At 59.5% G+C, this 27,472-nt stretch overlaps 2 protein-coding genes, 1 long non-coding RNA gene and 1 other non-coding gene across 7 annotated transcripts in view; 2 read left to right on the forward strand and 2 right to left on the reverse strand.

Moving 5' to 3' along the window:
• POLDIP3 (DNA polymerase delta interacting protein 3) overlaps nucleotides 1-2,236 on the reverse strand; it is a 23,471-nt gene extending 21,235 nt beyond the window's left edge. For 2 of the 3 annotated variants that reach the window (XM_016135787.2, XM_016135786.2), the window contains exon 1: nucleotides 590-747. In XM_016135787.2, the coding sequence (XP_015991273.1) occupies nucleotides 590-648 (59 nt within the window). In that variant the 5' untranslated portion in view covers nucleotides 649-747. Of the gene's footprint in view, nucleotides 1-589; nucleotides 748-2,088 lie in introns of those variants that run through there. The other variant, XM_036237600.1, reaches the window with a different exon arrangement.
• Nucleotides 1,025-1,174, forward strand: LOC118614426. The gene has a single exon (XR_004956033.1). It is a non-coding gene; the product is annotated as a U12 minor spliceosomal RNA (small nuclear RNA).
• Nucleotides 2,233-14,075, forward strand: LOC118613807. The gene is made up of 4 exons (XR_004955897.1): nucleotides 2,233-2,370; nucleotides 8,659-8,908; nucleotides 9,135-12,077; nucleotides 13,940-14,075. It is a non-coding gene; the product is annotated as an uncharacterized LOC118613807 (long non-coding RNA).
• LOC107505560 (NADH-cytochrome b5 reductase 3) lies at nucleotides 4,201-27,268 on the reverse strand. Of its 2 annotated transcripts, none has more exons than XM_016135788.2 (9): nucleotides 27,137-27,268; nucleotides 18,582-18,713; nucleotides 16,491-16,563; nucleotides 16,061-16,167; nucleotides 14,075-14,204; nucleotides 13,514-13,597; nucleotides 13,219-13,304; nucleotides 9,979-10,078; nucleotides 4,201-5,348 (listed from the first exon to the last, which is right to left on the reverse strand). In XM_016135788.2, exons 1-9 carry the CDS (start codon nucleotides 27,155-27,157, stop codon nucleotides 5,176-5,178), a joined length of 906 nt encoding a protein of 301 aa, XP_015991274.1. In that variant the 5' UTR covers nucleotides 27,158-27,268; the 3' UTR covers nucleotides 4,201-5,175. The 2 variants fall into 2 exon arrangements, with proteins under 2 accessions (XP_015991274.1, XP_015991275.1); XM_016135789.2 differs by lacking the exon at nucleotides 27,137-27,268 and adding an exon at nucleotides 25,259-25,369.
• Between the last annotated feature and the right edge of the window lie 204 nt (nucleotides 27,269-27,472).

Consider the following 27,472-nt stretch of genomic DNA (forward strand, 5'->3'; position numbering starts at 1 on the left):
GAAGGCGCTTACAGAACCTGCAACGCCGCACAAAGGCAGGCCAGTGTTAACAGAGGCGGCTCGGATCGGGGAACCGGGCGCAGGGCGTGGACATGAAAGGTCCGGGGTTGAGGTCTCAGTTTCGGCAGGTACACAAGGGCAGAGTCGTAGCGAGTCACTTCCCCGCTAAACTTCAGTCGTCCTAACTCCAAGGCCGCGCTGAGATCTCAGAGAAGCGGGGCCCAAGAGCCAGTCTCCTCAGGGGAGGGGGCTGCGCGGGAGACACCCTCCGGGCCCCGGGGGCCGGCCCCGGCCCTCAGCGGCTGCAGCCTCGTCCCCCACACCCCCAACCCACGGCCGCTCCCACCAGTTGGGCGCCCCGGCCCCGCCAGCCTCCCCGGCCCGCCAGAGCGACGGCGCCTGCAGCCAGTGGGCGGCCGGACGGCCGGGCCCGTCGCGGCGGCGGCGGCGGCTGGGCCAATGAGGAGCGCGGCTACGGCAGGGGGCGGGCGCAGACGGCCCTCCGCGCTGCGCCGGGCCGCTCCATTCTCCACCCCGAGCCCCGCTAGGCCGCGGGCCCTGAACTGCGAAGAGAGGAAAGGCTGCTCACCGCCCCTTTGCCGCAGCCCCGCGCTTCCGGATAAGCTCATCCAAGGAGATGTCCGCCATCTTACACCACCGAGCCGCTACGATGGCCTTAGCCCTCGAGCCCGCCCCTTCGGCGGCTACGGAGCAACTAGCTGTTTCCGGCGGTCGGGCGACGAACTCTCGCGACGGCTCAAACCAGGGAAGGACCGGAAGGGGCGGGAGCTCCCCGTGAGTCTTAGCGACAAAGGCTGCTTATCTGCATACGACGGGTCGCGCACGACCATTAACAATTCTCCCCGGACGACAAATAAAATGAAAAGTTAGATAAAAGATTTACTAGTGATTAAGACCAACTTTAAGGGAATGGAGCTCTCAGCTCAGCAGTCACCTTTGATACTCACCGTAGGGCTAATGAGAACGAGATTCATTACCTAGGAAGTAACTCTTACAAGCCTTTATGCCTTAAACTTATGAGTAAGGAAAATAACGATTCGGGGTGACGCCCGAATCCTCACTGCTAATGTGAGACGAATTTTTGAGCGGGTAAAGGTTGCCCCTGAGGTGACCCGCCTACTTTGCGGGATGCCTGGGAGTTGCGACCTGCCCGACCCCCGTTATCTTAAAAGAAAGAGCAGGCTGATGAGAACGAGGTCCTGCTTCTTTTCAGCGCGCTCAACTCCTACCTGTGTTCACTTTGCCCTTAATCTGTTAATCTTTTTGTCCTTTCAAAAATTACAGCTTGCTTCTTGTTTACTGGTTAAAAAAGAGAGACAACAGACGTGTCTGAAGGTAGAAGCAAAGCTGAGTGGGTGGGTGTTTAAACGAGAATCGGGGCCGGAGGGCGCGTTCCTCACCGCGCGTGAGTCTGAAGCGGCCCCGGTGTTGTCCTAACCGCCCTGCACGTCGGCCGGGCCTTCCAAAGTTGCTGACAATGTTTATTATTTATGGCCCGTGAAACTGTCCATTTCTATACAGTTCGTGAACCTAAAGTTGGCCACGTTAGCCAGTTCTCTGAAACTTCCCCCCTATAACTACGGTACAATGTCAGCCGCTTATTTGTGATTGAAAAAGAAAGACACATGCGGCTCCCGGCTGCGCACAGCCGGCCCTCATAGTGGGGCTTAAAAAGCAGTGCCCACGGGGCTGAGAGCTGGAGGAACGCCTGGATCACGTGCCGGGGGCGCCCTTCTTGGCGGCACGACCTTCGCAAGCAAATTCCTTCACCTCTTTGTACCAGTCTTCCTGATCTGTATAATTGGACAAATAGCACAAGTCGTTGCGAATGTTAAACAGACCGATTTCATGAAAGTGTTCCATACATGGAATTGCCTCGGTGCAACCCCAGCCTCCAGCACCGAGCCTGGCATGAGGCGGGGTGTTGGATACATGTTTGTCGAATCAATCAATAACGGATGCAACGTATTTAAAACAGCGCCGACCATGGACTAAGTGCTCTATGAGTTATCATCATCATCATCACCATTATTTTCTAAGCCCAACACTGCCGAGCGGAGTACGTACTCTTGAGAGAACATCTCGCCACGATTAAAAATCCTTTGTGGGAAGCTCCGCGGAGACACTGGGCGAGAGAGCTGGATCTGCAGTCGGCCACCAGACACAGGGGAAGCCAGGTCCCATGGCCGTGATTCGGCGCTGCTTGAACCGCGACCACTAAGTGCCCCTTCCTCCCTGGGGTGCGGGAGAAGCGCCAAGGCCACGGAAGAGGACCGCGGAGGCAGGCGCAGAAGAACCAAGAAGTGGCCGGCGGACCTCAGAAGCTAAGGGCCTGTCGCGCCTTAAAAGGTAAAAATAAAAAGTCCCTTAAATGATTTTTTAAAGCCAGCACAATAGGGTCATTAATGGAGATCAACTTTTTTCTGGACTTGCCAGCGGGGTGGCCCGCCCCCAGGGGGCATTTCGGAGCTTTGCAGGGTTGTGTTTGGTTGTCCTGGCGACAGGGATTCGGTCACGTGGGGGTGGGGACTAGGGTGGGGCAGCCTGCCTGCCCTCCCAACGCAGGCAGGCGACATTCCTGAAGCAGAGAGGTCCGTTACGATTCTCCGAGACAGGCTTCCCTCCATTTCTTGTCTTAAATACTCAAGACTTTTTGCCGAGTATGAAAAAAAATGGAATTGCAGCTGCGCAGTAGCCAAGGAATTGGGTCCCTCTTTGTTCGGAAATTGATCGCCCCACCCCGCTTCTTTTCCTTTCTTGCTTTTATAGGATAGTTATAGCTTTGTGTGTTTTTAAAAGAAATTATTCTGTGTGTACGTGGGTGATATTACTTATGAATCACTTCAGGAGGGTAAAGGTGCTGCTGTTACAATTCTTTTAAAATGGTGTCAGGTCTGAGAGGAAGGAGAATCACTGACCAAGTTCACACGCTCATTTTAAAGATGGGGAAACTGAGCCTGAGGGAGAGGCCGCCCAGTTCATGTCCTCCCCAGCTCCAGAAGATGGCCTTTCATGGGCTCAAGCTGGTGTGTGGTCAGCTGGGACACTCAGGCCTGTCTTCTCGTCCAGACCAGGACAGGAATGAGAAGGCCCACTGTGTGCAGTGCTCAGCAGAGTCCCCAGCACACAGTGGGTGTTGGGAAGGGCCACAGGGGCCTGGGGTTCCTAGGTTGAGTCCCAGCCCTGCCTGCCCCAGTACACGTGAGGGCCAGGATATGGGCTCTGGGGACAGAATGGAAGGTGAGTTGATGAGAGAAAGGGGTTCCCCCAGTACCCAAGGTGTGGCCTCGGCTGAGCTCCCCCATCCTGTCCTCCCCCCAGTCCTCTCGGCCACCTGCATCCTCGGACCTGTCTGGAAGTTTATTCCACAACCTCTGCGCTTGCTGCTCCCACCCCCTCGCACCCCTACCCCAGCACCGCCAGCCCCTTCCCGTCACACTCCAGCATAAACGCCGTCTCCCGAGAGGGCTTTCCGGCCACCCTCACTCCCACACTGTCTCGTTGCCATCTTTGTCTTAGCATTTACCATCATTTGTTCCTTGTCTGATGCCTTGCTCAGCAGCACCCCAGCAGCAGTGGAGGGCATGTTGGGGCAGAACACCCCCGGCCCCACCTCCGGCCCGACAGCCGTTCATGGCCAAGGCTGTCTTTCCAGCAGGAGATGGGGCCAGTGACGTCCCCCTACTTCTCTTAGGGCTGTCAGGAGGAGAAAGCAAAAAGGCAGGCACTGGGGACATCAGAGTTGCCCAGAGACAGGGCTGGAGACGCTTGTAACGTGGAGATGACCTGAAGGGTGGGCATGAGGGGAGGGTCCGGAGCCCCCGGCCCAGACTTCTGCCTCCTGGCATCTATCCAAAAATAAATCATCTGGAAAGAGGGTGAAGATGGCCATTGTTACTTACGAAATTCACAAATTGGGAACGGCCTAACTGCCCAGCCATAGGGCACTCGCCGCGCACTGAATCATGACCCACCCGGGTTCACGGCAAGGATGTGATGCTGCTGCGGACAAGCAGAGGCCGCACGGCGGATCCTGTGGCTTCATCACGGTGACCGGTGTCTGTCTCTGGATGCCCACACACACACCCCCGAATAAATGCCAGGCTTTGCACAACCCCTTCCTGTCCCCCTTCCCTGCCTCCCCCACGGTGACACAGGTCACAGCCTCAGGAGCTGTGGAATGGTTAATATTAGCAAAGTTTTATTTCAACTTTCCTTCTACTCATAAATGACTGGAAAAGCCGACAGGCAAGAGACTAACCCGCTGTTTACGCCAGCAACGTGGCGGCCACAGAGCACGCAGCAGGCGGGGGCTCCGCTCAGCATCCCCCCACGTTGCAGGCGGGCAGCGGCAGGGGTGGGTTTGGGACAGAGCAGTAAATGGCATCGTCTTAGCTCTGCCATCAGGGCTGGTGGCCCAAGACCCTGAGGTGGTAGGTCTGGCTGCCGAGTTGACGGCTTGGAACCCCCAAAGCTGCCCGAATGTTTGGGTGTGTTGGAGAAAATATGGAGGGTTCGGGAGGGCCCGTGTGCCAACTGGCAGGGCCCTCAGCCACCCCTCCTCTCAACCAGCTGGTGGAGAGCCAAGCTCCCTGCTGGCCAGGCCTGCCCGGGCCCTGGCAGGGGCAGCCCATCGCTCCCAGGACTTTTTGGTGGTACCTGTCATGTAGTGTTAGGTGCTGAGGCCTGGCCTGGCCCTGAGGCAGGTAGTGAGGGGCGGCAGGTGAGGGTCCCAAGGTGGCGGCAGAGGAGACCCCGGCACCTGCAGCTCTGGGCTACCTGGACACGTGCGTTTATTTCCACACTGCGGTCCGCTCTGGGACTGGGGGGTGGAGCACAGTGCTCATGGCCTCAGCCCAGCAGTGTGGGGTGAGGGACGGACAGGGCCTGGGACCCAGGATCAATGGTGAGAGCCGGTGAGGGCCAGTCAGGAGCCCGCCCTGAAGGTGGCCGGCGGCGGCCCACCAGCAATAGAACCCTGCTCCCGAAGGGGCCCAGCGGGCTGACCAGCCAGGTGTGGGCAGGCTAGGCTGAGCCCCAGGCCAAAGTGTGAGATGCGGCAGAAAGTGATGTTAGGGCAGGATGGCAGGGAGGGCGGGGTGCGGACAGGGCACGTGAGCACGCGAGGCGGGCGCGGGGGGCCGTGCCCGGCCATCAGAAGGTGAAGCAGCGCTCCTTGGGGTGGCCCACGCGGTCCAGGTTGGGCAGGCAGGCGTACTGGATCATGGGCGGGGGTCCGCACATCAGCACCAGCGGCTCCTCCTCGGGGGGCGGCAGGTGGTCCCGGATCATCTCCTCGTTCACGAAGCCCTGGCTGTAGTCCCAGGCTGCGGGGCGGGAGACTGGGTGAGTCGTGTGAGGCCCTGGGAGCGGTGACGACTGCCCACCTGCCTGACGCCTCCCCCTCACCCCCCGCTGACGAAGCCCCCGTGCCGCGAACCCCGCCCTTCTTTCCACAAGCACTGAGGAGTGAAGAGGTGGACCCGAGCAAGCCTCTCCCAGGCCCCGCCCGGCTCACCCGTCGCCCAAGCGCGAGCCCTTCTCACTTCCCAGTTTGCAAAGCCCTCAACTTCCACGCGGCCTCTCGGGCGGCCCTCAGAACCACCTTGTGGGTGAATAGGAAGGGGGTCACTGAACCCACTTTACCGATGTGGACACTGAGGCCCGGAGGACCCAGAATTGAGTTGTCCGAGGTCACACAATGAGACAGGCACAAGGCTGGAATGTGAACTCCAGATCCAAGAGGTCCCCAAGCTGGTGTCCAGCCCCAGGCTCAAGGTCAAAGTAACATCCTCCACCGCCATCATTTCTGCAGGCCCACTGTCTGACTCCTGTCCCCACCAGGGCACAGGCCCGTGAGGAGCCCCGTCGGGGCCACAGCTGTTCCCAGTGCCTAGACAGCCCGGCGCCTAGTAGTTGCTATTAATGATGAACGAAGGACTGTGTCCCAAATAAGCGATTGATGAGCCTGAAGATAGCAAGGCCCCGACACATACTGAAGTTCCAGATGCGGTGGCGGTGGCTCCCTCTCGGTCCTGCCTGCCACTCACATGCACAGCCTGTCCCCAGGTTTCACCTGAGATCCGGAACCTTCTCTCATTCCTCCGAATGACTGATAGTACTCGTGGTGAAAACCTGGCACCCCAAGGCTGCAAGGGCTCTGCTCCAACATGGACCTCAAGGGCTGACCCTCCGCAAGGGCTGCTCACAGACAGAGACCCCCCCGCCCCAGCCTGGGCACACAGTGGCTTAACGGGACGGAGGGCTGGCAGGAGTCTGACAGGGGAATGGGGCTCTGACATTTGGGGGCCATGTTGGGGGCAGAAGAGAAGGAGACAGATGCCCACCCTGGTCCCAGCTCTGGCTTCCAATCTGCTGGGCAAGCGACCCCCCTCTGTGCCTCAGTTTCCACATGTGTACTCAGTGCCGTCTGCCTACCTCGCGGGGTAATGAGGTCTGGGTGAGAGGTCTCCCCACCTTCTTTCGAAGGGGTTGCCCTAACGAGTTGCCTTTTCTTTTGAATGATCACCAGAGGACCCAGGGTGAAACGCTCCTTCCTTCGTGGTTCTTGGGGACCGAGACTTGGGGACCGTGAGCACATGCTGGCCATGCAGCTACGGTCCTCTCGAATGACCGCTGTGCCGAGCAGCTCAGCCCAGAGGGACAGACAGAGGGACCTGCGGATGCCCACCACCTGCCACATGCTCCCTTCCCTCTGGCCACCTTCTGATCTCCCTATGGGTGCCTGACCCCAGGCCAGCCTCTGAGCTCCGGCCAATGGGTGGGGTGACCACCCAGGCAGACTCTCTGGCTAGGCTCCAGAGTTGCAGAAAGGCAATGGGGTCGGTCGGAAAGAGGTAGCAGGTGGATAAATGGAGGTGGGGGGCGGGCAGGGCTGAGCAGGAATGTGAGTGGATGGGAGAGGCGGGGAGGAGACGGAGGGACACGGCCCCTACCGGAGGCGCCCAGCCCTCCACCCGGACTGGCTGAGGCGGAGGGACGGTTTCAGACCCTGAGTCCCTGGTTTCAGACCCTGAGTCCCTCTGGCCAGCAGTACTCGATTATCTGGCTTATCTGTTTTTCACAATCTGGAAGAACCAACCTCCAGACGCCCTTGACACCAACAGAATCGCAGCTGCGGAAGCCCAAGGTCAGGAGGAGGTGACTAGGACCTTGCCTAGATGGATAACACTTACTGCATCACACTGTCTACTCCATGGGAGGGGCCAAGACAGTCTCAGCTGGTCTGGGGACCGGGAAAAGTCTGTCGTGCTGAGCAATGCAGCGTTCTTTCTGTCACAGACAGTGCTCCAAGTAACTGACCCCATTTCCCTTTTTACTCTGGCTGCTGGGAAGCTCGGAATGACGTGCATGGCCCACCCGGGGCGAGTGTGCACGCCAGTCCACGTTTTCGTACCGACTTCGTTCCTGATTCCGTCTTATGGCCCTGCGATTGTTTTTCTCAGTCCACTCTCTATTTGTACCACTCGGACTCGCTCCACGAGCCTTTGGAAGCTGCCTGAACTCTCTTCCGGAAGGGGGCAGAGCACAGACAATATTTTTATAGCCAAGCAATAGATCTGAAAGGACTTTGTAAAAAAAAAAATGCGTGGAACTGTATTTGCTAGTTTCTAAAATGTCCAGATCTACGAGAGACATCTCAGTTTTACGAGGCTTTGTAAAGATAGTGGATTTTCCTTTATACGTGCGCTGAAGGCGGCTTTGTTAGGGAAACACAAGTCAGCTGCATTTGCCACCTGAGCTGGCTCCTCACCCTGCTTCTTTGCGTAGCTACACAATAGCCATGCTGGCCAGTTACTATTGTCTTTCTCAACATCTAGAGTTTTGCCTTATACCAAACATCACAGAAATACTCTATTCTTGAATCGTGGGTCAGGATGATAATAAACCTACCCGTAAAATGATAGGAGACCTCGCAACTGTACCTCCCCTGGTGGGTAACTAACTGGGTGCTGTTAACTCAGTTCCCGGGAGGCAGCACTTTGCCCTTGGCGTCGCCACGTGCCACCACCAGGGGTCAGCGCTGGTCCCCTCCGAGGACCAGGCCCTTCTAGAGGCAGCCGGCCAGGACATGCCCACACCGGCTCGGGAGCCAACCCTGTCACACCACCAGGACCCGGGGCCGGAGCAGGGCTAAACCACCCTTGTTTTCCTCCCTTCCGCCGGGACCTGGTATGAGATGAATGTTCGTATCTTCACCAGAAGAACACGAGCGGCCCCGCCCCCCGGGCCCCGCGCCCGCGCCCCGCCTCGACTCCTGACCCCCTTCCCGCGCCCCGCCTCGACTCCTGACCCCCTTCCCGCGCCCCGCCCCGCGCCCGCACCCCGCCTCGACTCCTGACCCCCTTCCTGCGCCGCGCCCGCGCCCCGCCTCGACTCCTGACCCCCTTCCTGCGCCCCGCCCGCGCCCCGCCTCGACTCCTGACCCCCTTCCCGCGCCCCGCCTCGACTCCTGACCCCCTTCCCTAGCCCCGCGCCCCGCCCCCCGGGCCCCGCGCCCGCGCCCCGCCTCGACTCCTGACCCCCTTCCCGACTCCGCTGTGCTTCTCCTGGGTCGCGCCACAACCAGCTGCTACGCTCATTGCTCATGAGCCCGTTTCCTGTTCATCCCACTAGGACGTCGGCCCATGGGGCCACGCTGGCTTCATGAACACACAGAGCCGAGGGTCAGACCAGGGAGAGACCTGCCTAGCTCGGAGGAGCTGGCCTAGGATGGCGGGTCCGGCCAAAGGCCTTGGGACACGGCTGTCAGGTCCACCAACCCCGTCAGGTCTGGCTCTCAGCGGCGAGGCCCAGGACCTGATCTGGTCAACCCGGGAGGGCGGCTCCTCTCTCAGGGATGGACCCGAATGACCCGGCTTGTGAGGTGGGTGCCAGCCCCCAGCCCGCCTGCTCATTTCTGGGGCAAGAACAGCGCTGTGTGTTCCCCACACCGTGGATGAGCCCCCAGGGAACCGTGGGGCTGGGCGAGGAGCAGGAGGCCCAGCAGGGGCAGGGCGGCAGGACGTGAACACGATGACAAGCTGGCGCCCATATGGGTGCTTCAAAATGCTCTGCTTTCTAACATTTAGAACTTTCTCATGAAAATGCAGATCCAGCTTCCCTTAAAAAGTGAAAGGCCTGGCCTACAGGGCATGTCCCTGCCTAGCAGGACTGCCTGCACTCGAGAGGGGACTGCCCCCCCTGCACAGGGCAGACGCGCCCCAGCTGGCCACAGTCCCCACCGCTCCCTACAGCCTCCCGACGCCGAAGCCAGCACGGCCGCCAGTATTATCTACTAAGAAGCCAGAGGTGCCGCTTCTTTCACAGCAACGAAGATATTTTCTGATGCCGCGTCTCCCTAAGACAGTGGGTTAGCTGCCAGAGGGCAACCTTGTTTCGGGTTTGGGGGCGGCCCTCCTTCACTGCCTCCCACGAGGTCTTGGTCCCGCCACAGTCAACAGCTTCAACACCAGGGCAGACTCGGAGGGTAAGCGCGCATCAGCCCGGCTTGCCCCCAGGGCTGATGACCAGAGAGGAAACGGGTGTGAAGTGTCTTACACGGTACAAACTGCAAGCTGGGAACAGTCACCCCTACTCCAACTTAGGACCTGGAGACCCAGCCCAGAGGGAGCCCCCGACCAAGGGGAGAAGGCTGCCCTTCTCTGTCCGGCAGGTGCAAGGCCTGGCTGGCACCGGAGGAGCATGTGAGTTCAAGCCCCTGCCCTGGTGACTTGCTCTAGCTGTGTGACGTGGGGCACTGACTTTCCCTCTCTGATCCTTCCTCCCGCCTCATCTGCAGGTGGGTCACGCCACCTCCCTCTTACGGGGCCACGGCGAGAGCATGCACCAGAGGAAACCACGCGAGCAGAAGGCTCAGCACTGCGGTGGGCTCGGCATGGGTGGGCCTGGGCCAGCACCCCACCCCACCTGCTGCCTCAGGCTTCCCCTGCTCACCTTCTGGGGCTTTGTCCACCGTGTACCAGAGCTTGAAGCGTGCGGAGTGCTCATTCCTCAGTTCCTCCAGCTCAGGCCGCAGCAGGATGTCCTTCTCAGTCTGTGGGGGGACAGGGCCCAGGAGTCAGGAGGGATGGTGGCAGGGATCGCCCTTGGTGACACTCCTCACCCAACGGCTCATCATCCTGTCACCCATGGGCCACCCACTTGGCCAAACTCCCAGGAGCACAGACTGGCAGAGCTCACCAGACTCCAGGAATCCCACCCTCTCCTCATCTCACCTCGGGAGCGGACAAAAGCTACAGGTGAAGACGTTCATTACAAACGCAGTTTACAAGCGTTTTTTAACGTTCTGGAGAAATGTTCCCGATATAATGGGGAGTGGAGAGAGCAGAAAACAAAACTTAAGATGGGAAAGCTCAATTATGGAACAAAGGCGAGAGACGAGGAGGAAATATGCCGAAATAGGCATCGTGATTATCCCTAGGGGCTGGTTTAACACCTACAATAACGACTGGCTTAGTCAACAGAATGAGGGTTCACCACCCTCGTCCCTTGGGCAAGGCTTTACGCTCTGGCTTTCCCGTCTGCACAGCTATAAATTAGGAAATAGAGACCTGGCAGCCCCACGGGGCCGGACAGAGTTCAGCCCACTGCCATCTCCTCTGGGAAGCCTCCCCAGACCCCCCAGGGCTGTGCCAGAGTGACCATCTTCCTACAGCTTTGCCAGCACTGGGTAAGAACGGTTTACTCTTTGCCAGTCAGACGGATGGAAAGCAAATCTCATGTTTAATAAACGAGTTTGCCATTGGTCTAGTCATATCTTTTCTTATGAGTCTGTATTCTTTACACTAGGGATATTAATTTTTATTGGTGATGCATTATCTATTTATATGTCCCCCCTCCACCCCGGGAGCTTTAATTTTTTTTTTTTTCCCAGCAGAGGACTCCCACAGTCTTTTCCTCTAAGGGCTCACCTTCGGGGTCTTGCTTAGATTGATCATCCTCATCATTCATTCATTCAACGATATTTGTGAAAATGCTTAACTACTCCTTTCAAAGCTTCGTTTCGTTTTCACACATACACACTTTTAACCTAAACTTCACTTTATTATAAGGTGAAGTAGGGACGTTCTTAGTTTTCCCCAAACGTGTAATAACTAACCCAACACTCCTTTTCCTCTCTCCACTCAGGTTTCAGACGTCACCTGCTTCAGAGACACAGTCTCTTATGTACTTGGGTCTGTTTCTAGGTCAGACTTGTTCAACAGGACTCTCTGCAATGATGGGAATGTTCTAGATCTCGGTTATCCAATGCGGTAACCACTGGCCACATGTAGCTATGGAACCCATGCAATGTGGCCAGCGAGACTGGGAAAGCAAGCTTTTAATGGTATCTAACCTTGATTGATTTCAATGTAAATAGCCACACATTCTAGCATATTCCAGCACAGTCTAGACTTTCCCTGTGTTTCTCAGAAAGGCATTAAGTCCAGGAACCCAGGTGTCACGTGTGGCTCTACAGCCATGTTGTCATCACGGATGCTGTTTAGTATGTTTTAACATCTAGTGTTCCTTGTTATTCTTCTTTTTCAAAACTTACTTGGCTGTGCATGTGTGCTTCGCCTGTGGGACCATTTTATTATTTTGTCATACGACAGGGAAGAAAATAGCCCCCTAGGAGTGAGTATTAGTTCATAAAGAACCAATGACACCTTGAGAGCATCGGTCTCTCTGGCCAAGAACAAGGCATGGCCCCCTGGCATGAACCCTCCCGTAATGTCCTTCTGAAAAAGCCGTGTTTCCTTATGGCCAAGGCTGGTGCGGAGCCCCGAGCTTTTCCGACTCAGGAAACAGGAAGGAGGGAGGGGCAACGGCTTGGTTGCAGCAAAGCAGTGGCTCTCAGGGTGTCGGAGACCCTTCGGCGGGCCCCTGAGGTCAAAGCGATTTTCACGTAATACTAAGACTCTGCATTTCTCTCGCTCCCTCGTACATGCATGGTGGGACTTCCAGAGGCTACGAGACTTGAGATACTGCGCCGACCGAATGCAGAAACATGTGGAAGCCAGCTGCTTCTACGAAGCCAGATGTCACAAAAGGTGTGCAAAAATGTAAAGCAAAACAATGGCCTGTAAAATATAGCTATTTTTCATAAAATATGCTCTGATTCGAGACCTGGTTCCACCGCTTCCTGGGTCCACCACTTCCCTTCTCTGGCCCTCTGTGTCCAGAGCTTACAGAAGTGGGGCAGTCCCACCGCCCTGGCTAACAGGCAACAGGCTCGAGGACGCCCTGCGTAGGTGAGAGATGGCCGACAGCCTCCAGAGACTAACCCAGCACCGCCAAGTTGAACTGCTGCTCCCCCTCCCTCCCCGCCAGCAGCTTGGAATTTCTGGCTCTTTCCACCTACCCCTGGGACTAGTCAAGGCCACCTTGATTGGCCACAGGGCAAGGTTCTGTAGCTGTGCGGGAGTCCAAAGACCTTGGGCAAGCCCCTCTCTCTCTTCGCTTGGTTTCCTCACAAATGCACAGTGCAGAGCCCGGGCCAGATGCACGCTGGGGCAAGCTGACCTGAGCCGTATCCGAGAGGTACAGGGGGCCTGGGCATGGCTCCCACACTGCAGGGAGGGGTGTCTCAGCCTCCCCTAAAGGGGCATCACTTTACAAAATCCACCCAATCAATCCTGAAACACTGAACCAGGAAAGACCCTTGCGATGACCTTGCTTTATCAGCTCATTCCAGCTGAGGGCGCAAAGCCCAGAGGGAAAATGCCTCAGGGCGCACAGCAGGCGAGAGCAGAAGCGGAGTGTGGGGAGGAGGACATGCACTCAGGACGGACCAGGTGCAAAGCCTGCCCGGCTCGCCCAGCTCGGGGACCTGGTGCGGGTGTGTGGTCTCGGTACCTCATCTGTGAAACAGCCCTCCCAGGCCGGCGTGTGCCCACTTCACTGGTGGGTTCTGAGCCCTGTTCGTGGAGGGAGCGCTGCGGTTCGGAGGAAGCAGCCAGGGGCAGCGCGGCTCAGGTGGGGGTGCTCTAGGTGCCTCGCCCCTCTCCATCCCCAAGCGTCAGGCCACTGGGCTCAGGGCTGAAAAGCCCAGCCCCCGCCCGCTGCCGCGAAGCTGCCTGTGCTCAGGATGTTTGGAGCACCCCCCACGCGTACCCCTAAACATGCCTCGCCAGGCCCAGTGGCCCCTCTCAGCAGGAGCTGGGTCTGCACATCTCGAGACTGTCCACTGACCTGATTGGCAAACAGCAGGTGGCACACGGTGTGGTCATCTGGGTCCTTCATGATGGCACGAATCACCTGCAGCATTGGGGTGATGCCTGCAAAATGGCAAGCCCCACACGCTGCGTGAGCGCCTGCTGCATACTCACGGGCAGGTGCCCAGGGGACGGTGCCGGGACATCTGGGCCTGGGTCTCTGACCTCGGGCAGCTCACAAGCGCTCACCCCTGCACCCCGTCCCACGCCCTGACCCCCACCCGTGACGTCCGCCTGCGGGGGACTCCGTGAGGGGCTCCGTGTCCACGTACCCGTTCCTCCCGCGATCATGCCGACAGACTTCACTGTCTTGATGACGGGGTCGGATTTCTTGTCTGGACGGATGGCAAACTTTCCTGGGGAGAAGAGAAGGGGCGAGGCCCAGGTCTCAAACACAGGTGTTTGGGGGTCAGTTAGGCTGGAGAACCTGGCCCCGCTTAGGGGTCCGAGGTGCGGGCAGCCACCATTCAACCGCAGCCCGTAATGGTGAGGGAGAGAACGGGCAGGCGGGGTACCAGGGCCACTCGACTGCCCAGAGGAACACAGGGATCAGCCCTTCACGCAGACGGCACAGGGCACAGCACGGAGGCCGGCACGACCCTTTGGCTCGTGTTCAGCCAAGTGAGGATGGTCCGGATGTGGGCCCTGAGGGCAGCCAGTTCGCAACCCCTGTACTCACCAACTTATTCCTTTTACAGCTGGGGAAACTGAGGCCCCAGAGACGAGGCATCTTGCCCAACCAGAATCACCCATCCAGACAGCAGGAGAGTTAAGACCTGCGCCCAGCATTCACAGCACCAGCTGGGTCCTCGGGGAATTCCAACCCACTTCACCTTTGCCCTGGTAGACCAGCAGCCCGTTCGGGCCCCGGAAGTCGATGGTGTCTCCGATCTTCAGGCTTTCCACGTACTGAGACATCTTCCCTCCAGCGGGAAACTTGGGATGGGTGTTTTTGAAGTAAATCTGCAAGACACACCCACAGTCCTCGGTCCCCAGTTTCCAGAGTTGCGGGGTAAGCTTTGGGCCACCGTGGGAAGTGTCTCTTAGGGGCTCTTCTGCAGCCCTGTACGGCCTTCTCATGTAGCGCCCCATCCACCCGTTGAAACTTACCCACCTGTGTCCTGTACCCCCAGCAGTCTGCCCTCCCCCTAACATGTCCTTGGAACGAATAGCCTCGGCCTGGCGTACACAGAGCAACAAACTCAGGCCTTGATTTGATGCATAAACATTCCACTGAGAGCTCGGTGTCCCAGGGAGCGAGACTCCGGCAGCCGACAGCCATCGCACAGTGAAGGCTAAGGCTCCGGGAAGTCGGCTCAGCCACGCCCTCCTGGGGGACGGTCAGTTCTTTCCATTTTGTGCTGTCATAAAAACATCAAACTTCCTGCCCTGTGCCCTTTGGGATTTCAGCTGTGTGTGTGCGGTGGGGAGTGCAGGGAGATGGGGGCACCCCGGGCACAGCGGACGCCGGGCCAGGCCTCTGACCCGGACCCGAGGCCGAGGGCCAGCGAGGTCTCTCAGCCAGGAGGGTCGCTGTGAGTTTTTCATCCTCTCCTTGAATCCCCCCATGTTCTCCACATCTGGCCTGAGTGATTTCGACAAGAACAGCTGCTCGGACCCTCGCCACCTTCCCTCTGCTCTGGACAAAGCCCCAAGCTTCCGGGGGCCGCCGAGGCCCTGCCTGACCCCGCCGGCCTCTCCCACCTCGCCTCTCTCGAGCCACCGCCCTCCCGCGGGTCTCCCTGTGAGCTCGGGTCCTTTGCGCCTGGAAGGTCCTTCTCCTCCCTCTTCTTGGCCACTGCCTCATTAGCTGCAAGACCTCACCTCACTGTCGCCTGCTCAGGGGGCAGCTCTCATCAGCCCGCCCCGGCCTGTTCCAGGCACTCAGTCCTGTGTCCTCGCCCCCTGACCTCTGCGTGACCGTGCGGTCAGTGTCTGCTCTCCAGCCAACGGCCGGTTCCTGAGGCCGGGCCTGCGTACCCAGCTTAGGGTCTAAATGACACCAAGCTAAGAAGCAACTCAGACCAGAACCAGGACAACGGGCCCAACACCCTTCCGGCCCTCACAGACCCAGCACCTGCCCCAGGACTCAGCAAAGGGCTCTGCCTCTGACCCTGTAGCCCTGCAGGTGCCCTGGGGGTGAGGCCTGGACTGGTCTGGATCCGTGGGACGTGCAATCGGAGAGTGTGGGTCGCTGCCGTAAAGCCTGTGTTTCTAGTTTTCGTAAAAATGTCCCCGTCCGCAGTTGTCACCTCTCTTTCCACTGAGCACAATGTTTTTACGATCCTGGCTGGCTATCCCGCGTCTCTCTGGTCTGTCGCCGCTATTGGCTGCATCTTCTCCCTGGCCCGTGACAGGCTCCATCCAGAAAGCTTGTCGCCCCAGCTCCCAAGATGACGCCCCGTGAGCTGCTCGCACTGCGCCCTTAGCGAGTCTGTGGGTGCTTCTCAGGGAATCATGCTCAGGAGAAGACCTGCTGGTCACAGAGCTCATGCACCAAGTGTGGCAGAGCAGGCGCCTCGGCCACCATCAGGCGCTCAGCTCTGAGCACAGGACACTGAGCCCCGCGCCTGCCCCTCGGCCTTCCTGGTTCCTCTTCACCAATGAGCGGCCCCGTGTGAAAACACCTAGGCCGAGCCCGGGCCCTGCCCTCTGCCGAGTCGCCCACACGTGGCTTCTGCTGGCAAACTACAATTTGCTTTTCACTCAGAAATCAGGCACGGGGAGCCCTGGGCCTTCAGACGCCAGGCTGTGGGGAACGTGGGTCCCCCAGAGTCCTTGGCGCCCCGCCCTGCATGGGCATAGCGGCGAAACCTCACCTTGATGACCAGGTCCACGAAGCCCTTGTCGTCATCACTGGAGACAGGCGTGTAGGGCCGGATGACCAGGTTTCCGTCGACTCGCGCCGAGAGGTAGATGTGCTGGCCTGCGGGATGCACGGGGGTGGCCCTGGGTGAGGGATGGCCCCAGCGGGCCTGCCGGGCCTCGGCAACCTGCTGCCCTGCGCCCGCCCTGCTCAGCTCCCCCTGCCCGCCCAGGGATCCCTATCACGGCCCAGCCCCTCCCACCACGCCTCCGCTCACGCTGGCGCCACTGCCGGGGACCCGGGGCACATCCCCTCATTCTGACACTTATCCTCGAGGGCAGAAGGGGACTGTCACCTTCTCTTTGAGGCCTTCCCTGCTTTCCCTAGTTGACGTACAAAGTCCCCCCACCCTGCACCCCAACCCAGCGCCCGGCTCCACTCACCAACGGGGAGGCCCAGGACGTGCTGCGGCGAAGGCAGAGCAAAGCGGAACCGCCGGGTGTCATGGCTGATGACCTACAAGGAGGCCCAGGCTGTTGGGACGGCACCCAGGGCAGAGGGGCCGACCGGCCCCTGCATCGCTGAGGGAAGTCGCACGGGTGCCCGCCACGTGTGGACACACGACCTGCACGCGTGTGTGTGAGGGCAGAGGTCGGGCACACCCTGGCTCAGAGAAGGGCAGTGACCTGCCCAGGGCCACACAGCGAGGTGCTCAGAATGGGAGGCGAACTCAGGATCCCAAAGGGAGGCTGCCAAATGGCCCAGAAAATTCCAGGGACAGGAGGGAGAGACCCACCTCTGCCATCGGCTTGAGCAGTGTCCTGGGGTGGCGGGAAGAACTTGGGGACTGGGCTGGCAAACTAGGGGTAGAGCTGAGACAAGGCCCTACGCGCCCAGGCCTAGACTCAAGAGAGGGGCTCTAGAAACTACCGTACCCAAAGCCACCTGAGAGCGAGGGCAGCTGCGACCCCGTGGCTGGCGGCACAGGGCGGAAGGCGCGTGGCCCCCGGGTAGGAGGGCAGCAGGCACTTCCTGTCCAGGGTGGGGCAGAGGCCGCCTAAAGGGAAGGAGCCCGGACTAATGCCCCAGGATCCTCGGTCTTAAACCAAGGCCAGCGAAGCTGTGGTTAGAGCTGGGGTCTGAACTCAGTGCCCTGACTCCTGACCTGGGCCCCACCAGGCCCCTGTGGGGTTTCCCCTGCACCCAGTGCAGCCAGGAGCGTGAGTGTGGGGGTGCAGCTCGGAAGGCAGACGGCCGCCCAGACCGTGTTCACATGAGGCTAGGTGAACTGGCAAGGCCCCCTGATGGACGGTGTTCCACTCGGAAAGAGGGACACGGACTTCTCCAAAGAAACCGTGTCGCCCTGAGCATCGCTGAAGTGCGCAGGCAGAGGACGGTGGCCTGGACCTCAGGAAGAACGGCACCCAGCCACCGCTTAAGACACAGGCCTTGCTGGACGGCCGGTGGACCTCTCTGCTCTGCAAGCCTCTGCCCTCCAGCCAATGGGGTCTCAAGGCCTCCTGGGAGCAGGTTCCAGGATTACTGACTGGTCCTGGGGCTCAAGGTCAGAAACCCACACACCAGACAATTTTTAGAGGAAGAACAGAAATGAAGGGACGATACTGATAATTTAGCCTCTCTCTGGTTTTTAACTCTTCTGCGAACTCCAGGTACAACCACAGATACACATCCCATGAGCCTCGAGAAGCCCCGGCTCTGAGCAAAGGAGACTTGAGGCTCGTGAGGAACCTGGGGCCTCTGGGACAGGTGAATCTCTGCTCCAGGACTCAAGTTTTTCCGGTCACGCCCTTCTGGCCACCTGCTGCAGGTGGCCAGAAATAGCACGAGGGAGGGGCTCAGATAGGGGAAGAGTAGGGAGGAAGGCAGCCCTTAGCGGCACCTGGCGAAGGAGGAAGGGGATGGTTTTCAATCACGATCAGGAGCTTAAAACGGGAAATGTCCCACGGGGCGGCAGGAGGGAGCCTAGCAGAGGGGCAGAGGGCGCGTCACAGTGGCATCGGGCGATCAGGCAGGGCATCTGCACAGATGTGACAAGCCAGGCCCTGAGCAGGTGGCCCTGGGGGGCGGGGAAGGGGGAGAGGGAGGCGCAGTGTGCCGAGGAGTCCCGGGGACCCCCGGAAGGGAGGCCTGAGTCCTGGTTCTGCCTCTGACTTACGGTGCGACCTCTTTCACCCTGTTTTCCCACCTGTTAAATAAGTGTTTGAGCCCAAAAGTCCTGAGGGTCCCTCCCGCCTGGACAGTCTGTAGGAGAGTGCGTGTGGTTCGGACAAGGCGCTCTGTGGTCAGAGCCCTGGTTTCGAACCGCTCTGCCCCTTAGCGGTGGCTACAGAAATGGACCTCGCCCGCTTTGTCCACCTGTAAAATGGGCTGATGACAGGACCTCCTTCGAAGGAGCCACGTCCTGAGGACATAGGAGGTGCCCTGGGAAATGCCGTGATGCTGACAAGGAGAGAGGTGCCTCTGGGGGCCCACGCCCTGTGACCCCTCCCCGCCACGTGCGGTCCGACGGTCACCTCCTTGTCGATGAGCCGCAGCGGGTACTTGATGTCCGGGTTCTCGAGAGTGATGGCCGGGGTGGAGCGCTGGAACAGCTTCATGAGCAGGCTGTAGAGGAACCAGACTGGGGAGAGGACCACGTGGCCCAACTGAAACGACAGGACGGACCCACGAGGTCAGCGCGGCATGGGGAGGGGCCTGCTCCCTGCCTTTTCCTCGAACGCGCCCGCTGGTTCACACCTCCAGGCTTCTGCTCGCACTATGCCCACTGTTCGGAACACCTCCTCACCAGGAAACCTCCCAGCATGCATTTTGGCACTAGCTGGGAGGAGTTAGTTACAGAAAGCAGACTCATGAAATCCATCACGGCATTACTGAGTCCGTTTCCCTCAAGGTACAGGGACAAAGAAAGCTACATAACTGAGCGTGTATCCCTTTTTACTTTGGCTGCCAGGAAGCTCGGCATAATAGTACACAAAAAAACAGTGCTTGACCCCTGTGTATCTGTACTCTCTCTCTCCCTTTCTTCCTTTAGTCAATTTCCCTGGTCTCATTAAGCTCTATTTAGGCAAAGAGACAAACCCCGGAGCCCTGGGATTCTACTTTCAGGTGTGAGGGGCAGCTGAGGCACTGGGCTGCGCACTGGGAAGCTCTTCTCCTTGCTGGCTGTGTGACCCTGGGTAAGTGCCTTCCCCTGTCTGAACTGAGCTGGACCAGGTGATCTGTGAGGTCCCCCAAAGCTCTGAGAGGCTACTATTCAGAACCACGCAGAGCCCAGTACAGGCATTAACCTCATGACAACCCTATAAGGTCGGTACCAACGTCACAACCACTTTACAGATGAGGAAACAGCTCAGAGAGGTGAAGCAACTTGCCCAAGTCACACAGCTGGCAGGTGGGGAGCTTCGAACCTGGGTCCGGCGGCCCCCCAATCACTTTCTTAAACATCAGGCCAGTGCACACTCACCCTGTTGCAAGGGCCCAAGAGGCTCCTCCTTGCCAACCCCTGGCCCCCACGTCTCAGCCTCACAAAGGAGTGGTTTGGATTTTTTTAACAGAGACGACCCCAAACCTGTGGCAGGATAGTTCACTGCTCAGGTTTACCCAGAGAGGACACACGGGCCCGCTGCCCTTTCTAGCTGTTTTTCGTCCCTGGAGAGGTCACCTCTCTGAGCGCAGTTTCTTCAGGTGTGAAATGGGGATCACAAGCCACACTCCCTGGGTTGTGAAGGTGGAAATAAGCCATGGAAAAATGCCTAACCCAGGCCAGGCCCCCGGCAGGCCCTCGGCCATCCGGAAGTCGGGTCCTGAGCATCCTCCGCTATCTGGACCACAAGCGAAGAAAGGAAGAAAACCTACAGGGGAGGACGCAGCAGACACCCCCTGACCAGAGAGTGCCACAGGAAACGCGGCAGCCAACACCGCGCACATCCAGGCGCGATGTGGGAAGGACCCGCCACCGCCCTGCGGGCTTCCTTCAGAAACGAACAACCTGCCTCTAACCACGAGGAGACACCCAGGGTCATTCTCCAGAATAACTGGCCGTGGCTCTTCGAGATGTCAATGCCACGAATGAGAAAGGCCGGGAAACTGGTCCAAATTAAAGGAGGCTCTGGTAGGCTGAACGGTGGCCGGGAAACTGGTCCAAATTAAAGGAGGCTCTGGTAGGCTGAACGGTGGCCCCCGGAAGACACGTCCACCCACATCCTGGGGAATGTGACCTAATTTGGAAGAGGGGTCTCCGCAGATGTAATCGAACCACAGATCTTGAGGTGAGATCATCTTGGATTATCCCAGTGGGCGCTGAATCTCATGACAAGTGTCCTTATGAGAGAGAGAGAGAGGCGGGGGGGGGGGAGGGACTCAGAGAAGGCCATGGAAGGCAGGGCAGACTGTGGTGATGCGGCTGCAAGCCAAGGGTTGCCGGCGGCCGCCAGAAGCGGGAAGAGAGAGGAAGGACCCTCCCCTGGACGGCCGGAGATCGCCGCCCTGCTCACACCCTGACGGCAGACTTCTGACCTCCAGAACTGTGAGAGAATCAATTCCTGTTGTTTCACGCCATCTAGTCTGTGGTAATGTTCACGCGGGCCTAGGAAACCCATATAGTGACCAAAGAGAGAACCGAATGCATCGTGTGGTTTTGGATTAGATGCTGGGCTGGGGTGAAAAACGGTTGGGAAGGGCAATGCCGAGACAACGCGAAATACGAATTCGGGCCCTCGGATTAGGCAACAGTGTTTTATCAATGTTCCCTTTGTGATTTCCTCATTATCCTGTGTCAGACAAAAGAATGTCCTTGTTCTCAGGAGAAAGTAAAGTATTTAGGGGCAAAAGGGCATCATAGCTATAACACTCTCGAATAGTTAAAAAAATACACACACAATAAAGCAAAGGTTGACATGTGGTACATTTGTGGGAAGAACGTACAAGGGCTCTTTATACTTTCTTGCAACTTTACAATAAGTCCGCAATTATCTCAAAATAACAGTGGGGCGTGGAACAGGAGAAGCCCACTCTGGTGGCTCAAATCGCGCGGCTGAGACCCAAAAATTCATGCAAAACACTGGTTCTCAGGAAAGTTGTTTCATGGCTTGTTCACTCACCCTCCCTACGACACACCCCCCTGACCCTAGTTCTCTCAGCAAACGGCTGCCTGTGTTCTTCTTATCACAATCCTACAAGTTCCCTTTTTTGCCTTGGCTGCCAGGAAGCTAAGCCAAGTTCCTTGCGTCCTTGGAGGCCTCTCTGCTTCCTTCCTGGGGCTCCTGAGGTAGCTTATTCTGCACAGCACAGACCTGGAGGTGGTCCCTGCCCTGCTGAGGGCGAGTAAGGTGATCTTCACCTCTCAAGGCCCAGCCCCACTCCTCCCCACTTCCTGGAAGCCGGGACAGGAGTCCTCCCTGTCTACGAGTCCGGGGAGGACGCCCTCTGGCTGAGCACCTGAGGCCTCTCTGAGCCTCCATGTTCCCTCGTGTTCCCTCCTAGAGAAGGTCAGAGCCACCGCCCTGTCCACCTCCTGAGGGGGCTGGGTTAAGAGACGAGAGGGGGCGAGCCCCGTGCACCGAGGGGGGTGTGGATGTGGGTGCACACACAGGAACTTCCCGCCACCCTCATGGGGCCGACACCACCGGAGGCTGGAATACCCAAATGAAGGAAGGGCAGAGGCGCCAAGATCGCACGCCAGGTCTGGTCCTGTTCCCCAAACCGGCCCAGCGGCTTCAAGCTGCCCGGCCCGGCTGCAGCTACAGGCCCTTTGTTGGGCTCAGAACAATGTGCCTCTCTCACAGGCAGGGCCTCCAGGCTGGGCGCAACTGAAACCTTGCTCCCTGGGGGCCCTGGTCCATGATGGGTCTGCATGGAAGGCCTGGGGGGCAGGGGGGGCTGGCCCAGACTCCACCCTGCCCAGGGCCACCTGCCCATTTAACTAGCGCTTACCTACCATGTTCCAGGCCACCGGTGGCGTTTCAACCCACCCTGGGTCTCGTTTGAAAGGCCCTACTTTGTAACCCTGGACTCCGGGGTCCAGAGACCTGGGTTCAAGTCTCGGCTCAGGAATTCTGAGGAAAATCTTGGCCTCTCCATCCCCACCTTCCAGTGCCTGAGGATGGCCCCATCTCAGGCTGGGAGAAAATGAGGCAGGAAAAAGGCTGTGCACAGAGCAAATGTGGTCAGCACCCCCAAGCTGGCGCTGTTCCAGGTGTGCACCTGAGCTCCCCGGGATAATCCTCACGTCAACCCCAGGCCACCGGTGCTGTGATTATCACCCGGTTACAGATAAGGATCCTCAGGCCCGGAGAGCGTCAGGAACATGCCCACGTCACACCAAAGCCAATCCTCATAGGACCGCGCTGATGACAAGTGATACTGTTGTCCCTGTTTCTCGGAGATTAAGTGGCTTGCCCACAGTCACGCAATGGGTCAGGAGTGGAGCCAGGATTCAGCCCCAGGCCTGTCTAACCCGAAATGCGGCTCGCCCAGAGCTCCCTCCCAGGACAGGCGCCCTCTCTGCACCTCAGTCACAGAGCCCACAGCCCAAATGCCCCCTGCCCCACGAGGATAGGATCCCACATCCCGCCTCCCGCCGTGAGGCCCCAGCTGCTCAAACCAACAAGACGCCCCATGCCCTCCTCAAACACCCACCGTGGCTCCCTGCTGCCCACACTCAAGGCCCCTACTGCATGGCCACAAGCCTTCTTGCCTCAGGCCTTTGAACACTCTCCCTTCTGCCCTTCCTCTTCCCTCAGCCAACCAGCAAACTCCTATTCATCCCTCAGAGCCCAGCTCAAACGTCAAGTCTCCCGACTGGCACCGCCCTCGCTGGTCAGGCCCTCAGCCGCCTTCCACAGCCTCTGCCCCACGCTGTGAACTCCTTGGGGGTGAGGACTACCCTGATGGTTCCCCTGCTATGGCCTCTCCCATCCCATATCAATCGGAGAAGCCACATCCGTGTTTAGAGAACACCGTTAAGGGAAAAGCCGTGTGAAGCTACATCTGCAGGAAACCACCATTGTTGGGAGCTCTGGAAATAAACTTAAATGATGCCAAGAGCCAACTGGGGTTGTGTCTGGTGCTCTCAGGAGTTTTATTTTCCCCCCAGCACAGCTGCTTAAGTGCACGGCCAAGTTTAATAACATAAGACCCCCTCAGCCTACAGCTCGCTTCAGTCTGCAAAACTCCCTCCCTTGCATTTCCTCAGACCCAGAGGCCAACTGCACTCTTCATTTGACGAAGGGGGAAACTGAGGCTCGAGGAGACCCAGGGTGGAATCTGGGCTTCAGTTTCTGATTTTCTGTCGCTCATCCCGAATCACTCACCTGCCCCGAGCCCAGGATTGCTGCCTGCGCTAAGTGTCGGGCCCCGAGAAAGACCCGTAGGTCAGCACATCTGAAGGCGAGTCCTGACACTGGCTTCGACCCTCGCACAGACCTTCCAGATCCCGGGCGCCAGCTTCGTGTGCCCTAGACGCCAGGCCCGGGCTCAGACAGCGGGGCCCGCTCCCCACCTGCGGTCACAGTCCACACAAAACAGCGGACCCCGGAGCAAAAGCCCCGGAAGGCCAGGGGGACCTGTGTGTCCCTTCGCCACTGGATCCCCAGAGCTCCCAGCAGGGACACTCAATAAGTATTTGCGGATAAACTTGTTAAGGGACAACAAGCCCCACCCTCAGTCTCTCTCTGACTCTTTATTTTGTCTGGAAGTTTCAGGACCTAAGGCAGGAGGCCAGATCCTTCCGGGCGAGGGTGGGGCATGCTCAGCGGGACCTGTCTAAAAACCAGGGCCCTCTCTGCAGAGCACAGGCCCAGGTGGGCCAGGGTCCTGGCTTCCTGGCTGTGTGCTCACCTGTTAGGCACACCTGCCTCCCAGAGGGGTGGTGGGATTGGAGCCACAGCTGGAAGAATGCTCACGCGGGCAGCTGACAAATGTCAGTGGCCTTCCTTCCAGTCCCCAGTCCCAACGACAGGGGCTCCTCAGAGCCACATATGATCTCGCGTCAGCCTCAAGCCTGGGAGGCGGGAGCTATTGCCACCCTTATTTCAGGAAAGTGAGGAACCTGAGGCTTAGGTGACAATTCCAAGGGCCAGGATTTGAATCCGGGTGTCTGTGCACTGAGCCGCGATGCCACGTGGCCTCTCCGTGCCCACAGACGCCATCTGGCCATTGAGAGAGCAGACGAAGACGTCACATATGTGCAAATCTCTATCTGGGGAGGCAGCTGTGGGCAGACCCTCACTGTTAGTCAGTCCATCGGGCCACAGACCCCAGTGGGCACACCTGCCAGGGCCCGTGACAGAGGCAGGGGGCGCAGGCCAGGGTCCCCAGCCCCGAGGGGCTCAGCCAGTGGGGGAGACAGACATGAGCAGACGAAAGGGTGCAGTGGAGGGGCAAAGCCTTCACGTCCAGAAAGTCGGAGGCTTGACCAGACACATGAGGGGTGGGTCGCCCTGTTCCCACGCCTGGGGGAGAGCCCACGCTCTGCGTCCCCAGCCCTGTCTGCGGCGCCCCTCCTGCCCCTGCGAGCAGTAGGAAGAGTAAACAGGAGGCAGATGGCTGAGGCCAAGGCCTCCTCCAGCTCCTCCTCAGCTGTGCTGCTCACACACACACACACACACACACACCCTCTCCCGGGCCTTCACCTAATGCTCCACAGGCTGCACTCTGCCCACCAAGGAACACACCGCCCACTTTCCTCACCTCTGCTAACGCGGGGTACAGAGGGGGAAACAGGGTGCCAGAGTCCCCGGATCTCTCCAGGGAGCCCCCGGCTCACCCACCGGAGCCGAGGGGCTGATTAGCCTTGCTCCCCACCACAGGGCACCCTGCCCAGCTGCCCACCCCCTGGAATGCCCCACTAGGACCTTGGCATCCGCTCTGCCCAGGTCAGGTCTCGCGGGGCAGAGGGATGTGCCAGTCCTGGCCCTCCCTAGGTGCCAGGTCCCTGTGCTGAGGCTCACCTGCTTGCTGCCTGCCTGCTAGCTGTCCCACTGGGATCTGAGTGGCCACCTCCCTCAGGAAGTAGGAGGAAGTGGGAGGGATTGGAGGAAGTTCCACGAGGCGGGGGCCTGGACTGCAAATGTGGGAGAAGGGAACCCAGAAGGAGGGGCCCACGACAGAGGAGACGTGCCCTGCCTACCAAGGGTCACTCACAGACGAGGCTCAGAGCTGCCAGGGGCAGTGGGAAAGCCCCGGACTCTACCTGTGGCGGTGGCCTGTCGGGGCCCACTAAGCACTCACGACTGCGCTGGGAGCAGGAGAGCCACGGTCCAGGACGGAAGGCCGAGTCCCCAACATTCTCTTTAGGTGGCTGGTAGACTCGAATGCCAACTCCTTGGCCGGGCCCCCCAAAGTATGGGAGGAGGCCTCCCTTGCAGCCTGCACGTCTCAGATAAGACGCTTAGTGTGTCAGCCCAAGCTGGCCTCCCGCAGACTGCGTGGAGCCTCTGCACCAGGCGGCCTGGCCAGGGTCTGCTGGGGGTATTCTCAGCCATGCGGGGATCTCAGCGGGCCCCACTTCTTGGATGGATACGGTCTCCTGACTCCCAAACAGGGCTCTGCCCCTCATGGGGGTGAGAGGGATTTTGGCTGTTCAACAACAATGTATGGAACAGCCACATGCTGGGGACACAGTGACAAATCCAACCAAGGTGGACTAAAAGGTGAGAAGCACCATGGGAAAAAAGCGGGGGTGGGGGCGAAGGGGCTGAGGACGGTGATTTCTGGGGACCGGGTCAGGGCGTTGCACTGAGGCGGGGGTAGCGTCCACAGGGTGGGCCATCGCCTGGGCAAGGCTGCCTTTTGCTCCGAGCATCCTCCGAGTCCTGAGCTGGGCCGCGTGGTTGTGAGCAAAGGCCAAGGCCAAGAGGCCGTTTGCCTCACTCTGGACGTTTATCAGAGAGTCTGAGGGAGGAGGCAGGTGCCCTCCATCCAAGTCCAAGGTGCCTGGGGTGGAGGTGGAGGCCCTGGGCTTGATCCTGCCAATGCCAGCCTCCCCACGTGCAGCGAGCACGTGGGACCTGACTGTGTGTGGGTAGGTGGGGTGCTGCCCTCTGCCTACACCCTCCACTGGAGCACAAGCCCCCAGCACTGCCACTGTGGCTTTGGAGAAATCTCAGAAGGAGGGGGGGGGCTGAGGGGAGAAAGGGGAACCCCGAGCCAAATGAAAAGTGCTGGCGTCACAGTGGAGTTTTGGGCTCTGCCACCAGTGGTTTGGCCAAGTCTGAGTCCAATTTTTCCATCTGTAAAACGGCGTGAGCGCGGGTTAGGTTAAGAGCACAGCTTTGTCGGGGCAGGAGGAGGGCCCAGGGGTTGCCATGGTTGCCCGAAGATGCCTAAAACCCCTGCAATCCGGTGACATCACAATATTCACACACACACACACACACACACACTCTTTCACTCTTAGAGTCACAGATACACAAACTCTAACACAGCTCACACTCACGGGTACTCACTCACACTCCCCCCACCGCCCTCACACGCACACACTCACGCACTCACACTCGACACCCACAGGCCGCCTTCACGGTCACACAGTGGCACCCTCACAAACTCGTATGCACTCGTTCACACACATACACACACTCGCGTTCACATGTCGGTCACACTTGTTCAGCCACACTCACTCTCACGAATCTCATTTGCTCAGTCACACGTCACTCACGGTCACACCCCGTCGCACAAACTTTCCCGGACACTCGCACACTCACTCGTAGGGACCCTCACTCACGCGTACACTCACACTCACTCGCGCACACACACCCCGCTCCATTCCCGAAGCGGCAGGGATGAGGGCGCCGGGCTGAGCCGCTCCTGGGTGCCCTACTCTTTTCGTACGCCTTTGGGGCAGAAGGGCTGGGCCCAGCGACAAAGTCCAGGGCATGAGTCACCGCGCCCACGGGCACGCCCCGGCCAGGGTGCGGTGGGGGGCGGGGGGCGGCGGGGTGCGGTCCTGCACCCTGCGCCCCGGCCTCCCCGCCCTGCCCCTCCCGCAAGGAGGCGCCGCCCGAGCCGAGGCCCCCGCGCCGGCGGGTCCGCGGCGACCTGCGCCCCGCGCCCGGCGCTCCCCGCCGCCTACCGTGCTCAGCTGGGCCCCCATGGTGGCGACGCGCCGCGCTCGCTCCGCCGCCGCCGCCGAGACAGTCGCGCCGCACGCCCAGGGCCCGCCCCGCCGCCGCGTCACCCCCGGAGGAGGGCGGGCCCTGGAGGGGCCCGGTCGGGGCGCGGGGGCGGGAGGCCGAGCGCCCGCCGCAGCTCCGCCCGCCGCGAGTGCGCCGGGGAGCGGGGGCCGGGGGCGGGGGGCGGAGGGGGAGGGGAGCCGCACCCGCACGTGGCGCGCGGCGGCCGCGCGGGGACCGCCCGCTGTGTGGTCGCGGGTGCGATGCTGGCCTTCTCTGGGCCTCGTTTGCCAGCG

Source organism: Rousettus aegyptiacus, unplaced genomic scaffold, assembly GCF_014176215.1.
Source record: "Rousettus aegyptiacus isolate mRouAeg1 unplaced genomic scaffold, mRouAeg1.p scaffold_m13_p_2, whole genome shotgun sequence".
In the NCBI taxonomy this organism is placed as follows: Eukaryota; Metazoa; Chordata; class Mammalia; order Chiroptera; family Pteropodidae; genus Rousettus; species Rousettus aegyptiacus.

What these genes read in the sequence shown, in the direction of transcription:
- LOC107505560 (XM_016135788.2), bottom strand. Translation starts at nt 27,157, where the DNA reads ATGGGGGCCCAGCTGAGCACG. An exon ending in CATGATCGCGGGAGGAACGG is followed by an intron (nt 13,305 to 13,513) that starts GTACGTGGACAC and finishes GCCATTTTGCAG; the next exon opens with GCATCACCCCAATGCTGCAG. An exon ending in ACCTGCTGTTTGCCAATCAG is followed by an intron (nt 10,079 to 13,218) that starts GTCAGTGGACAG and finishes GTCCCCCCACAG; the next exon opens with ACTGAGAAGGACATCCTGCT.